Consider the following 14454-nt stretch of genomic DNA (forward strand, 5'->3'; position numbering starts at 1 on the left):
GGGGCAGCTTTAGGGGCCTTATACACAGTGGAGCACACTAAGGGCCCATTATACTGTGTGGGGGGCCACAGTGCCTGTGATTCTGTGTCAGAGAAATGGATCCGACCACTATAAAGAGATGTTAAAAAATGAATCTGTGCACAACTTTGAGCCCCTAAAGAGATTTCTAGCAACGCCAGGAGGATGTAACGGAGCGGATTCAGCAGTGAACCCGACTACCGACCAGGAACATCATGGATCCCGCCGACCAGGAACATCATGGATCCCGCTGCCCGCACTCCGTTCTTGTAAACTTAGTGGTGGTAGATTTGTCTGCACCAAAAATCCACGGCAAAATTGACCGTACAATGTTAAAATCCCCCACATAACCCATAAAATAAATCTCCGTGGACACATCTCACAAATGACAAGTCTTTTATTCCCTTTTTTTATTATTTTAACCTCCTCAGCACTGAAGGGGTTAATCTCGCTCACGGACGCTCATCCACATAACGATGCGCTGACGCTTCTTCTTCAGGAACCGCTGTCAGTTCTAAAATAAGAACAAAACAAAAAAAAAACCTCGCAGGAACCGCGGCTGCAGGGACGTCCCGGCTTTCCTGCCGCTAAAGGGTTAAACAGAATGGAGTTGGGAAGCCGTACGACGACGACGATGAAGATGAAGATGATTACAGTTTTTAATTCTTTACCACAGTTCGTGTGACTAATACTGGACGCACCTCTGGTGAACACAAGGACACGGATGTCACCCCCAAACTTAGTGGGGTACAAAAAGAGAGAGGGTCCGTGAAGCTTCAGCACCAGGGGTGGGGGAGGGGGTGACTCACCAACAACCAACTTAACGGGACCATGTTAGAGTAACAACAGGGACATGTTCAGCAGTTTGTAAGGCACTAGGAGCGAAGGACATAAAATGGCGGGAACCGCACGCGCACACGGGTATCGGGACATCACATGCCGGTAATTTTTACGTCACAAAGTGTTAGTGTCCCAGACGCCGGGGAAAACAAAGAAGTCTAAATCCATTGTGCAACCTGAAAGTAAAAACAAAACATATATATATATATATATAGATAGATAGATCTACGGGAGAGGCGGAGTCTGGCTTTGCTACATTGTAGCGCAGGGGGAGGAGCTGCCACATTCTAAAAGACATTAAAGTGACTCGGAAGAGAGATTAGCAGCGGTTTCTGTTTCAAGTCCTTCCGGTCATTTCCACGCGTTTTCCCATCATTCCTCTGGTAGACAGACAGGTCTTTACTTGCCGGCTTCTTGCTCCGCGTAGCCACAGCCGTCCCTCCTCGCGCCCCTTCACAACATCCCAGATCCCTCTTCACAAAGTAAAATCTTTTTTCCCCTTCTTTATTATTATTGTATCATTTTTTTTTTCCTTAATTATATTTTTCAAAATTGCAACCGCCATCCATCCGTAAAACGATCGGCTAAAAACAACAACCTTCTAAAATGTAAAATGATCGCAGCGATCGCTGAGGGGTGGGGCTTTAAATCTAAAAAGGGTGCAAACATGTTAATAGAGGTATCCAGAGTGACCCTCCCCCTCATTATAAAACAGGAAGACAAAAATAAAAACTAAGTGGGGTCTCCCTTTGGCGCAGAGTGCAAATACACCTCAACCTCTCTGCCAAGATTAAAATGAAAGCCTGAAATTAAAAACTAGAAAGTTACAGAATGATCCAAAACCCTAACTCTATAGACTCTGTATAAGCTTCTAGGTCTCTACGGCACCGGATCCTGGCGAGTATCCGATAAGTCTAAGATCAATAAATACGGCGTGGCCAGCAATGTCCGCCCTCCCCAACAGTAGAGCCGAGAGTCCAGCGGAGAGGGAAGACCTCTCGAATATGGGTAAGGTCCAACCCTCATAGATGATAGGAGAGTTCAAGGGTCCCGGGTGCCCAGAAGTCCCCCCACCCCTCTCCTCCTGTCTTTGTGGCCTCATCCCACCAGATGTCCACCAACAAAGAGGAAGAAACTTTAGTCGACTCCACATTCTTTATAAAAGTTGCCACCGGGCGCCCTGCCCCCACCTTCATACTAGCCTGCGCCTCCCTTCTCCTCGATCTAGATGTAGGAGTACTGATTAACCTTTGCCGGACTCAGAGGGTATCCAGTGTAGAGGGTGGCGGTGGGAGACGTCGGGATAAATGTCTGATGGGCGAACTGTGCCTGGTATTGACTGTGGTGAAGACTTGGAGATGGAAGCAGTCGGGGTGCCATGCTCACGGGCACGATGCTGGCTGGGTATGCTGCGTGGCGGGCAGATCCTTGAGCAGCCACTAGGTGAGCCACGGTGCCGGTGGAGCCCAAAGCAGCCGGTGCCGTGTAGGTGTAGAGATGCGGCTGGCTGGGCAGGTGGGCCGTAGCCGCCAAGTGAGGGTGGACCGCCCCGTGGCTGGGACTATTGTGCGGGAAGGAGTACGGAGCCTGGGCGAGGGTGGGTGTTATATACGCCTGCTGCCTCCGGTGGTTTCCAGATCGTTCTGTGCTAATGTGTTGAGACACCTGCAAAGAAAAACACAAGAGGCACAAAATTATATGATGCGACGCCGCAAATACACAAAGTACAACGGACACCAGGGACTGGGAAACACAAACCACCGGACACCAGGGACTGGGAAACACAAACCACCAGGGACTGGGAAACACAAACCACCAGACACCATGGACTGGGAAACACAAACCACCAGACACCATGGACTGGGAGACACAAAACCACCGGAAACCATGGACTGGGAGACACAAAACCACCGGAAACCATGGACTGGGAGACACAAAACCACCGGAAACCATGGACTGGGAGACACAAACCACCGGACACCATGGACTGGGAGACACAAAACCACCAGACACCATGGACTGGGAAACACAAACCACCAGACACCATGGACTGGGAAACACAAACCACCAGACACCATGGACTGGGAAACACAAACCACCAGACACCATGGACTGGGAAACACAAACCACCGGACACCATGGACTGGGAAACACAAACCACCGGACACCATGGACTGGGAAACACAAACCACCGGACACCATGGACTGGGAAACACAAACCACCGGACACCATGGACTGGGAGACACAAAACCACCGGACACCATGGACTGGGAGACACAAAACCACCGGACACCATGGACTGGGAGACACAAAACCACCGGACACCATGGACTGGGAGACACAAAACCACCGGACACCATGGACTGGGAGACACAAAACCACCGGACACCAGGGACAATGGCAGATAATCACTAGACACTAAAGAAACTGGCACATCGTTGGGCTCTATGACTAGCATCGTGAAATTAGTCAATTTGCTCCTGGCCCAGAAGAAGCCCATATATTGTCCCTGTCCCAGGGTCCCGCGTGTGTCGTCCTTGAGCTGGAGCTACACCACAGAAGACGTTAGACACCGACACGTCATCGCAGAACACAACATTACCATTATGAACAATGTAGACTTTCATTAGTAAGTATAAATCAAGAGGCCCGTGCTCCCCCTGGCTGGCCTCTGCTCCCCCTGGCTGGCCTCTGCTCCCCCTGGCTGGCCTCTGCTCCCCCTGGCTGGCCTCTGCTCCCCCTGGCTGGCCTCTGCTCCCCCTGGCTGGCCTCTGCTCCCCCTGGCTGGCCTCTGCTCCCCCTGGCTGGCCTCTGCTCCCCCTGGCTGGCCTCTGCTCCCCCTGGCTGGCCTCTGCTCCCCCTGGCTGGCCTCTGCTCCCCCTGGCTGGCCTCTGCTCCCCCTGGCTGGCCCCTGCTCCCCCTGGCTGGCCCCTGCTCCCCCTGGCTGGCCCCTGCTCCCCCTGGCTGGCCCCTGCTCCCCCTGCCTGGCCCCTGCTCCCCCTGCCTGGCCCCTGCTCCCCCTGCCTGGCCCCTGCTCCCATACGGGTCTCCCCCATGCTTTACCTGGCTGAGGTTGAGCGGCTGCTGTTGGAAGGCATGACCCGCAGCTCTGGGCTGGCGATACGTGGCGGACGTGGAGCTGCTGGAGGAATGTGTAGTGGAAGCCGCTGTGAAAGACGAAGATTTGGACTTGTAGGAGTGATGACTTGTTGTATCTACGGACGGGAGAAAAAGTCGCATAATTAATTTATCGTCTTTAAAGAAAACCGGTATTGGCCACGCCCACAATCATGTGACATTAACATTGGACCCCACCCCCTTCCAGTCTACTGTGTTTAGAGGGAAGTATCACAGAAGATAAAGGGAGAGGTAAGGGAATAACACGTACACAACGGCGAGCTTCACCCTTCACAACACGCTAGACCAGGTATATACACGAGGTATATAAGGGAAACCCCCCACAAATCCACCCCAAGGCGAATCCTCACCCGGCTGCCTCCGCTCACATTCCAGTCGCCCCTCGCTGGGTTGGGTCTTCAGAGGTGGCACAATGATGGTGCGAGAGTTTGTCGGGCAGGGAACATCCGGCTGGCATTTGGTCTCATGGGCAGCGGTGTTGGACGCACGTCTTTGCCCGCTGGCGGCATAGGGGCTGGTTTTTCTTGAAGAATCGGAGATGGGAGAATCGTGCACGGTGACGCAGCTGATAACGTTCCGGCGCTGCTTGGGAAGGCTGTGGTTGGGGGGGAGATTTAGGGTTAATGAAAGCTACAGAAGAAAATAATGAAAACAAAAACTTACAAAAAGAAAAGATTACAAGACATGACACTTCTAAGCCTCCAGGTGGCGCTGTGAGCGAATCCAAACATTCAGTCGATCATTCCATCACCGAAATTTGTGCTTTCGATCAATTCAAAGAAATTTCTCAAAAAAACTAAAATGTAAAATCCTACGTGACGACCAATATGGCCACCATCGCGACCACCGCTGCTCCCAGCTTTCCTACCATCCTGAATGGCAAATCTTCTATACTCCAACTAGAAAACCAGGGAAAACATTCGGGGGAGCGGCGATAGCGGCCATATTGATAGTCACCCCAAAATAACGACATAACTAGGAAAACCGCTGAACAGTGCGAGAAATTAACAGAAGACGACGCGCGGACTTGGGGGGGGTTTCTTGGGGGAATTTTCTATAATCGCACCCTTAAAGGACACAAATGTCATGTGATGCGAAGATTATAAGATAAGGGGGTGGGGGGGTCTGAGTGGGGGAGGGGGAGCAGCGTCCACTGCTGTCTTTTTTTTTTTTACGTTGTATTGGTAACTGAAGTTTGAGAGCGGGGGCAGGGAACAGGCGGAAGTAATGAGGCCGCAGCGCAGAAATCAGACGAGACACAAAGATAATCTGTGCGCTCCGAGGCGCGTTACCCAGACCAGCCAATCAGGATAGACATAAATCTTAATCAGCAAGCCCCGCCCCTGGACACACTGGGCGTAAACAAACATTACATCTCAGCATACGAGGGGACCGGATACAATGGGGGGGGGGACGGACATATTAAGACCGGCGCGTCAAACATCAGTAATAAACTAATTCATATGGGCAGAAAAGGAGCCACATTTATTAGAGGTACACACCAATAAATATGGCGCATCTTAAGAGAATGTAAATTATGCGAAAATCTGATAAAGACCACACCCCATCAGGAAACTCCACCCTCTTTCTCAACACTTAGAAATTGGTGAGAAAACTAAGAAAATTGCATTTTAGAAAGAAATATGCCGGGAACCGCACTGTCCGGAGCGTATAATAGTGCTGGAGTGTTATAAGAGGAGCGGCTGATATCAGTCACATATGATGTAATGTCTCAGGAGGATATAATAGTGCTGGAGTGATATAAGAGGAGCGGCTGATATAAGTCACATATGATGTAATGTCTGGAGGATATAATAGTACTGGAGTGATATAAGAGGAGCGGCTGATATCAGTCACATATGATGTAATGTCTCAGGAGGATATAATAGTACTGGAGTGATATAAGAGGAGCGGCTGATATCAGTCACATATATGATGTAATGTCTGGAGGATATAATAGTGCTGGAGTGATATAAGAGGAGCGGCTGATATCAGTCACACATATGATGTAATGTCTCTGGAGGATATAATAGTACTGGAGTGATATAAGAGGAGCGGCTGATATCAGTCACACATATGATGTAATGTCTCTGGAGGATATAATAGTGCTGGAGTGATATAAGAGGAGCGGCTGATATCAGTCACACATGATGTAATGTCTCTGGAGGATATAATAGTACTGGAGTGATATAAGAGGAGCGGCTGATATCAGTCACATATGATGTAATGTCTCAGGAGGATATAATAGTGCTGGAGTGATATAAGAGGAGCGGCTGATATCAGTCACATATGATGTAATGTCTCTGGAGGATATAATAGTACTGGAGTGATATAAGAGGAGCGGCTGATATCAGTCACACATATGATGTAATGTCTCTGGAGGATATAATAGTACTGGAGTGATATAAGAGGAGCGGCTGATATCAGTCACATATGATGTAATGTCTCAGGAGGATATAATAGTGCTGGAGTGATATAAGAGGAGCGGCTGATATCAGTCACATATGATGTAATGTCTCTGGAGGATATAATAGTGCTGGAGTGATATAAGAGGAGCGGCTGATATCAGTCACATATGATGTAATGTCTCTGGAGGATATAATAGTGCTGGAGTGATATAAGAGGAGCGGCTGATATAAGTCACATATGATGTAATGTCTCTGGAGGATATAATAGTGCTGGAGTGTTATAAGAGGAGCGGCTGATATCAGTCACACATATGATGTAATGTCTCTGGAGGATATAATAGTGCTGGAGTGTTATAAGAGGAGCGGCTGATATCAGTCACATATGATGTAATGTCTCTGGAGGATATAATAGTGCTGGAGTGATATAAGAGGAGCGGCTGATATCAGTCACATATGATGTAATGTCTCTGGAGGATATAATAGTGCTGGAGTGATATAAGAGGAGCGGCTGATATCAGTCACATATGATGTAATGTCTCTGGAGGATATAATAGTGCTGGAGTGATATAAGAGGAGCGGCTGATATCAGTCACATATGATGTAATGTCTGGAGGATATAATAGTGCTGGAGTGTTATAAGAGGAGCGGCTGATATCTGTCACATATGATGTAATGTCTCTGGAGGATATAATAGTGCTGGAGTGATATAAGAGGAGCGGCTGATATCAGTCACATATGATGTAATGTCTCTGGAGGATATAATAGTGCTGGAGTGATATAAGAGGAGCGGCTGATATCAGTCACACATATGATGTCATGTCTCTGGAGGATATAATAGTACTGGAGTGATATAAGAGGAGCGGCTGATATCAGTCACATATATGATGTAATGTCTCTGGAGGATATAATAGTGCTGGAGTGATATAAGAGGAGCGGCTGATATCAGTCACACATATGATGTAATGTCTCTGGAGGATATAATAGTACTGGAGTGATATAAGAGGAGCGGCTGATATCAGTCACACATATGATGTAATGTCTCTGGAGGATATAATAGTGCTGGAGTGATATAAGAGGAGCGGCTGATATCAGTCACACATATGATGTAATGTCTCTGGAGGATATAATAGTACTGGAGTGATATAAGAGGAGCGGCTGATATCAGTCACACATATGATGTAATGTCTCTGGAGGATATAATAGTACTGGAGTGATATAAGAGGAGCGGCTGATATCAGTCACACATATGATGTAATGTCTCTGGAGGATATAATAGTACTGGAGTGATATAAGAGGAGCGGCTGATATCAGTCACATATATGATGTAATGTCTCTGGAGGATATAATAGTACTGGAGTGATATAAGAGGAGCGGCTGATATCAGTCACACATATGATGTAATGTCTCTGGAGGATATAATAGTGCTGGAGTGATATAAGAGGAGCAGCTGATATCAGTCACATATGATGTAATGTCTCTGGAGGATATAATAGTACTGGAGTGATATAAGAGGAGCGGCTGATATCAGTCACACATATGATGTAATGTCTCTGGAGGATATAATAGTGCTGGAGTGTTATAAGAGGAGCGGCTGATATCAGTCACATATATGATGTAATGTCTCTGGAGGATATAATAGTACTGGAGTGTTATAAGAGGAGCGGCTGATATCAGTCACATATGATGTAATGTCTCTGGAGGATATAATAGTGCTGGAGTGATATAAGAGCAGCGGCTGATATCAGTCACATATGATGTAATGTCTCTGGAGGATATAATAGTGCTGGAGTGATATAAGAGGAGCGGCTGATATCAGTCACATATATGATGTAATGTCTCTGGAGGATATAATAATACTGGAGTGATATAAGAGGAGCGGCTGATATCAGTCACATATGATGTAATGTCTCTGGAGGATATAATAGTGCTGGAGTGATATAAGAGGAGCGGCTGATATCAGTCACATATGATGTAATGTCTCTGGAGGATATAATAGTACTGGAGTGATATAAGAGGAGCGGCTGATATCAGTCACACATATGATGTAATGTCTCTGGAGGATATAATAGTACTGGAGTGATATAAGAGGAGCGGCTGATAACAGTCACACATATGATGTAATGTCTCTGGAGGATATATTAGTACTGGAGTGTTATAAGAGGAGCGGCTGATATCAGTCACACATATGATGTAATGTCTCTGGAGGATATAATAGTACTGGAGTGATATAAGAGGAGCGGCTGATATCAGTCACACATATGATGTAATGTCTCTGGAGGATATAATAGTACTGGAGTGATATAAGAGGAGCGGCTGATATCAGTCACACATATGATGTAATGTCTCTGGAGGATATAATAGTACTGGAGTGATATAAGAGGAGCGGCTGATATCAGTCACACATACGGGAACACTAGATTATATTCGCCTCTCTCCGGCCTGCAGGGTGAGGGTATATAAATATCTAATGACACACATAAAATCTGCTTCGCTCGTTCTATAAAACCAAATATAATGAACCTGACACGAGATTTTATGTTCTTTGTCCGGCGTCTGATAAATCGGATTGCGCTCCGGCAGCGAGGCGTCCACGACTTCATTACTTCTCAATAGCGGCAGCGGATACGTAACCCCCCCCCCATCACTGACCGTGCACCCCGTGTTCTATCCAGAAGTGGCCGCAGTCATACAATCAGGACGGTCTGACGTCCACACTGAGGAGTTTCTCGGAACCCCCCACCCCTCCATCCTGCACCCAGAAAATAAAAAGTCATGATCTACAAGGAACCCTCCAGGGAAATCATAACTGTGTGAGGCCTAGCGCAGGGCATGAAGGGGAGGAGCATGACACCGGGTCATGCTCCGCCCCTCACTAGGCATAACACATGGTCAGTTTTCACTGGAGGGTTTCTTTAAAAGGTATAAAAAAAACACAAACACAGCAAATACAGATTGATGGAGTTCCCCTTTAAACAGGACCACAGCAACTTCTGAGACAATCTATGTGAGCTGACCTGGGGGCGACGTGTTTCTGTTCCTCTTCCTCGTCCGTGTCACTGCTGATGGTGATGACGCTGACCGCCGGGCTGGGGGTGTCCGGGATGACTATTGTTTGGCGCTGATGGTCAACACTGGATGGACCCACCGAGCTTTCACCCCAGCCACAGGTGATGGAGGGGCCGCAGGGAGCCGAGCTCTGTGGTACGGAAGAGCGGGGGGGCGTGTTCTTCTTTAGCCGTTTTGAACGCTGGGGGGAGTTGTGTGATTGGCTGGATGACACCTCGTAGGAGGAGGTATTTCTGCAGGGGCGGAATCAGCGATGTGGAAAAAAAAAACAAAGCATCAAAAACAAAATTGTGTCTCTGAATTTAAAAAAATCTATAACGTGGGGGGCCGAGCCCGATTGTTAAGCCTTAAAAGACAAGATAAGTAATGTAATGTATGTACACAGTGACTCCACCAGCAGAATAGTGAGTGCAGCTCTGGAGTATAATACAGGATATAACTCCGGATCAGTACAGGATAAGTAATGTAATGTATGTACACAGTGACTCCACCAGCAGAATAGTGAGTGCAGCTCTGGAGTATAATACAGGATATAACTCAGGATCAGTACAGGATAAGTAATGTAATGTATGTGCACAGTGACTCCACCAGCAGAATAGTGAGTGCAGCTCTGGAGTATAATACAGGATGTAACTCAGGATCAGTACAGGATAAGTAATGTAATGTATGTACACAGTGACTCCACCAGTAGAATAGTGAGTGCAGCTCTGGAGTATAATACAGGATATAACTCAGGATCAGTACAGGATAAGTAATGTAATGTATGTACACAGTGACTCCACCAGCAGAATAGTGAGTGCAGCTCTGGAGTATAATACAGGATATAACTCAGGATCAGTACAGGATAAGTAATGTAATGTATGTACACAGTGACTCCACCAGCAGAATAGTGAGTGCAGCTCTGGAGTATAATACAGGATGTAACTCAGGATCCGTACAGGATAAGTAATGTAATGTATGTACACAGTGACACCACCAGCAGAATAGTGAGTGCAGCTCTGGAGTATAATACAGGATGTAACTCAGGATCAGTACAGGATAAGTAATGTAATGTATGTACACAGTGACTCCACCAGCAGAATAGGGAGTGCAGCTCTGGAGTATAATACAGGATGTAACTCAGGATCAGTACAGGATAAGTAATGTAATGTATGTACACAGTGACTCCACCAGCAGAATAGTGACTGCAGCTCTGGAGTATAATACAGGATATAACTCCGGATCAGTACAGGATATGTAATGTATGTACACAGTGACTCCACCAGCAGAATAGTGAGTGCAGCTCTGGAGTATAATACAGGATGTCACTCAGGATCAGTGCAGGATAAGTAATGTGATGTATGTACACAGTGACTCCACCAGCAGAATAGTGAGTGCAGCTCTGGAGTATAATACAGGATATAACTCAGGATCAGTACAGGATAAGTAATGCAATCTTATTAAAGAAAATAATTTCCCTCCCCCCAGCCCGGCCTTCTCACCTCAATGCGGAGTGATGCTGCTTCTTGCGGGAAGAGGAGGAAGCACTGCTGGTCGGCTGCTGTCTCATGACATGAGCCACGCCCACATTCAGCGGCTGGGCAGAGGGTAAGGTCACATGACCAGCAAGGAGCGCCGGCTGCTGCATGATTGGATTATAGTGGCCGCCGTGGGCGTGAGTGTTTCTGTGGATGAAAAACAACGATATAATAACATAAAAGCTCATAATTATCTCCTAACAAATAACACATTTCATATGTACAAAGACAAGACCTCCAGACTCCAGTAGCCAAAAATAATCTTTTATCCTCAATTGTGCAGTGTGAGCATATGACTCACAGCACCCCCTGCAGGGAAACCGAAGTATAACACTCTGTACATGGACACCCAATAGAAGACATTTGGGGAAACAAATCATAAAAAAGGTCATTGGACACAGACATGGAACTGCAAAAACAGCAAAAACCCCATTAATACAGCAAAAATATCCGAGAAGCCCAATATGAAGACAAAGTGAAAAGATGTCCCCCAAACCGTATTCAAAAGGACGACTCACCTCCAGTCCGCCAGCTGCTGGGTGGCAGTCAAGCTTTCTGGGATGACGGCAGCATGCTGGACCGATGTGTGAGCCGCCACTCCTGCCAGCTGCTGCCAGGCCGGGGGTAGTAGTATTTGCTGTGTGCCGCTGGGCCATGCCTGCTGCGGAGAGGAGACAATGCTTTGATACTGTCCTGCACATAGGACTAGTCATAGATTGCAATGCAACAGCGCCCCCTCATGGCAAGCCCAGCAATGAAAAACATGCATTACAAGCCGCACAGACATCTTTGGTGGTCCTTCGCACTGTACCTGTGCCAGGAGGCCAGGCTGGAGGTGCAGAGCTTGGGCGCTCGCTGCTTGTGTCACCAGTGGGAGCGTGTTATCCATTCGCAAAGAGTAGCTGCCATGTTTGGAAGGAGATGTCTGCAACCCTAAGGAATACGGAAAAAAAAAAGATAAACACCAATGGATGAGCAAGAAAATATCACGTGACAACACAAGGCTTCTCCCATTGGTCAGAGACCAGCTAACAACTACTTTACACTGCAGGATTTAGGAGAGGGAGGGAATCTTCCCCGTCCCAGTGCGGGTTTATGAGCGCCACAGAGCACTAGTAAATGGCGACACTCCCAGTCCCTAAACGCTCGGCTCAGGTGTTTTTCTTGGTGGATAATAATTAATCAGCTCGGTTACTTTAGAGCATGTGCCTTTAAGGGGCTTCTCCAGCTTAAAGGGGTATTCTAACCATAGACATTCATGTAATATCCTCAGGGTCTGCCATAAAGGTCTGGTGGGTCCTAGAGGCGAGCCCGGGATCTATCTCCAGAACGGGACTCTCTGTGTTCACTTCTATGGGAGTTATGGAAACAGCCGAGGAAGCGTGCAGCAGCAGGTGGGACTGGTGGAGACAGTGCCGGTCCCTGCTCTATCCTGTGGAATGTCTAATCATGGGAATACCCCTTTTACCCTTTCTCGCAAAATGACGTGCTGGGTACACTAGGTAGCAGTGGCGTAGCTATAGGGGTCGCAGCGGTCGCACTTGCGACCGGGCCCCTAAGCCTGGGGGGCCCACGGGCCCCCGTTGCCATACTGTATGCTTCCAAAAAAAATCTTCTTTGCCGTAAAGCCGGCACTTCCCGGTTACGGTCACATGGTACACTTAGTGTACCATGTGACCGTGTTGTCACGTGACACGTCTTCCGGACAGTGGAGTGGAAGAGTCGGTGCCGAGGACTCCAGGTGAGCTGCAGTCTGTGTTGTGTTGTAATGTATTGTGATGTAATGTGTTGTGATGCCTTGTAATGTATTGTATTGTGCTGTTTGCGGTGGAGAGGGGGGGGCCGTTAAATCACAGTCCCCCCCCTCCTCTCTCCACCGCAAACTTCACAATACAACACAATACAGTATAGTACACATGACTATGAGAGCGGGGCTGCGGCTGTGTAATACAGCCATTGCCCCGCTCCTGAGTCCTGACATGTGCGCGCCGTCAGCATGATGTGATGCGGCCGGCGCTGCACTAATGATCTGCGGCACTGAAGACAGAACATGGCACCCCCATGTTCTGTCTTTAGTGCGTGAACCCCCGCTCATTAGTGCAGCGCCGGCAGCATCTCCTCATGCTGACCGCGCGCGCACTTACTGTCAGGAGCGGGGCGATAACTGTATTACACAGCCGCAGCCCCGCTCTATAACGGCGGAGATCAGAGGAACCTCTCATCTCCGCCGCTATTCTCCTGAATGCTGCAATCAAAGCCGACTGCAGCATTCAGGGGAAAATGAGAAGGGGGGGGGGGATGCCCCTGGATCGTGTCACAGGGAATTCCTGTGACGCGATCGAGGGCCATACCATATATGGGCAAACAGCCCTGGGGTCTATTGAAGGACCCCAGGGCTGTCTTACCATATTTCCTGTTAGGGCATACTGAGGTATGTCCTAACAACTGCCTGTGTGCTATCTGTCCACAGGCTAATGTACTGGCACATATCTGATATATGTCAGTACATTAAAGTTTAAAAATAAAGTAAAAACAAAGTAATGTTAAATAAAAAAACACACATTCACCTTTTTTACAATAAACATTAAAATAGTTCTCAATACATAAAATATACACATATTGGGTATTGGCGCGGCCGTAATAACCTGCACAACGTTTTTTTTTTGCATTATTTGTGATGTGTACGCTGTAAAAAAATAAATAAACTGCTTTCTATCACTTATTGTGAGGCACGAGGTGTGATGAATTTAACCTCCATGTGCCTCACATTAATAGTAATTAACCCCATCATGTTCCTTACACATTAACCCATTATGACTGAGAAACATGATGGGGTTAATCACTATTAATGTGAGGCACATTCAAAATTCATCATCACGCCTCACATTAGAAAACGAAAGACCTTTTTTTTTTTATTACTGTAAACGAAGTATCGGTATCAAAGTCCAAATTTTGGTATCGTGACATCCCTACACTGTGGGTCGCGTCCCCCTGGGGGTTCGTGTGAAGACCTCCGGGGGGTCGCGAGTCACTCACCGAGGTCCCGGTTCCATTCAATCCTGGAGCAAGGAGCTGGCATCTTCTTGATCCAGCATTCACTGTGCCCTGAGCGGCTCGACGCAGGCAGGCAGGATGTGTTGACATCATCGCGCCTGTCTGCGCTGAGTCACTCATAGCACAGACCGGAGGAGGCGAAGGATCCTCCACCCGACGTGGGAACGGGGATAGGTAAGTAATTATGCTATTTTTTTTATTATGCACATATGGGGGCATTATACTGTATGGGGGCTGATATTGTGTGGGGGGCATTATACTGCATGGGGGGCTGATAAGGCATGAGGGCTGATAAGATGGGGGGGGCATTATATTGCATGGGGGCTGATATGGGGGCATTATACTGCATGGGGGGCATTATACTGCATGGGGGGCAGATATGGCATGGGGGCTGATAAGATGGGGGCATTAT

General features: G+C 47.7%; 1 protein-coding gene across 1 annotated transcript in view; it reads right to left on the reverse strand.

The window, feature by feature from the left end:
- Positions 1-397: 397 nt before the first annotated feature.
- Positions 398-14454, reverse strand: part of HIPK2 (homeodomain interacting protein kinase 2) — an 81923-nt gene continuing 67866 nt past the window's right edge. Inside the window, 7 exon segments of the mRNA XM_075855662.1 lie at positions 398-2523; positions 3923-4074; positions 4348-4592; positions 9420-9704; positions 10953-11135; positions 11507-11649; positions 11800-11921. Of these exon segments, the coding sequence (XP_075711777.1) occupies positions 2083-2523; positions 3923-4074; positions 4348-4592; positions 9420-9704; positions 10953-11135; positions 11507-11649; positions 11800-11921 (1571 nt within the window). The 3' untranslated portion in view covers positions 398-2082.

Source organism: Rhinoderma darwinii, chromosome 3, assembly GCF_050947455.1.
Source record: "Rhinoderma darwinii isolate aRhiDar2 chromosome 3, aRhiDar2.hap1, whole genome shotgun sequence".
Classification (NCBI taxonomy): Eukaryota; Metazoa; Chordata; class Amphibia; order Anura; family Rhinodermatidae; genus Rhinoderma; species Rhinoderma darwinii.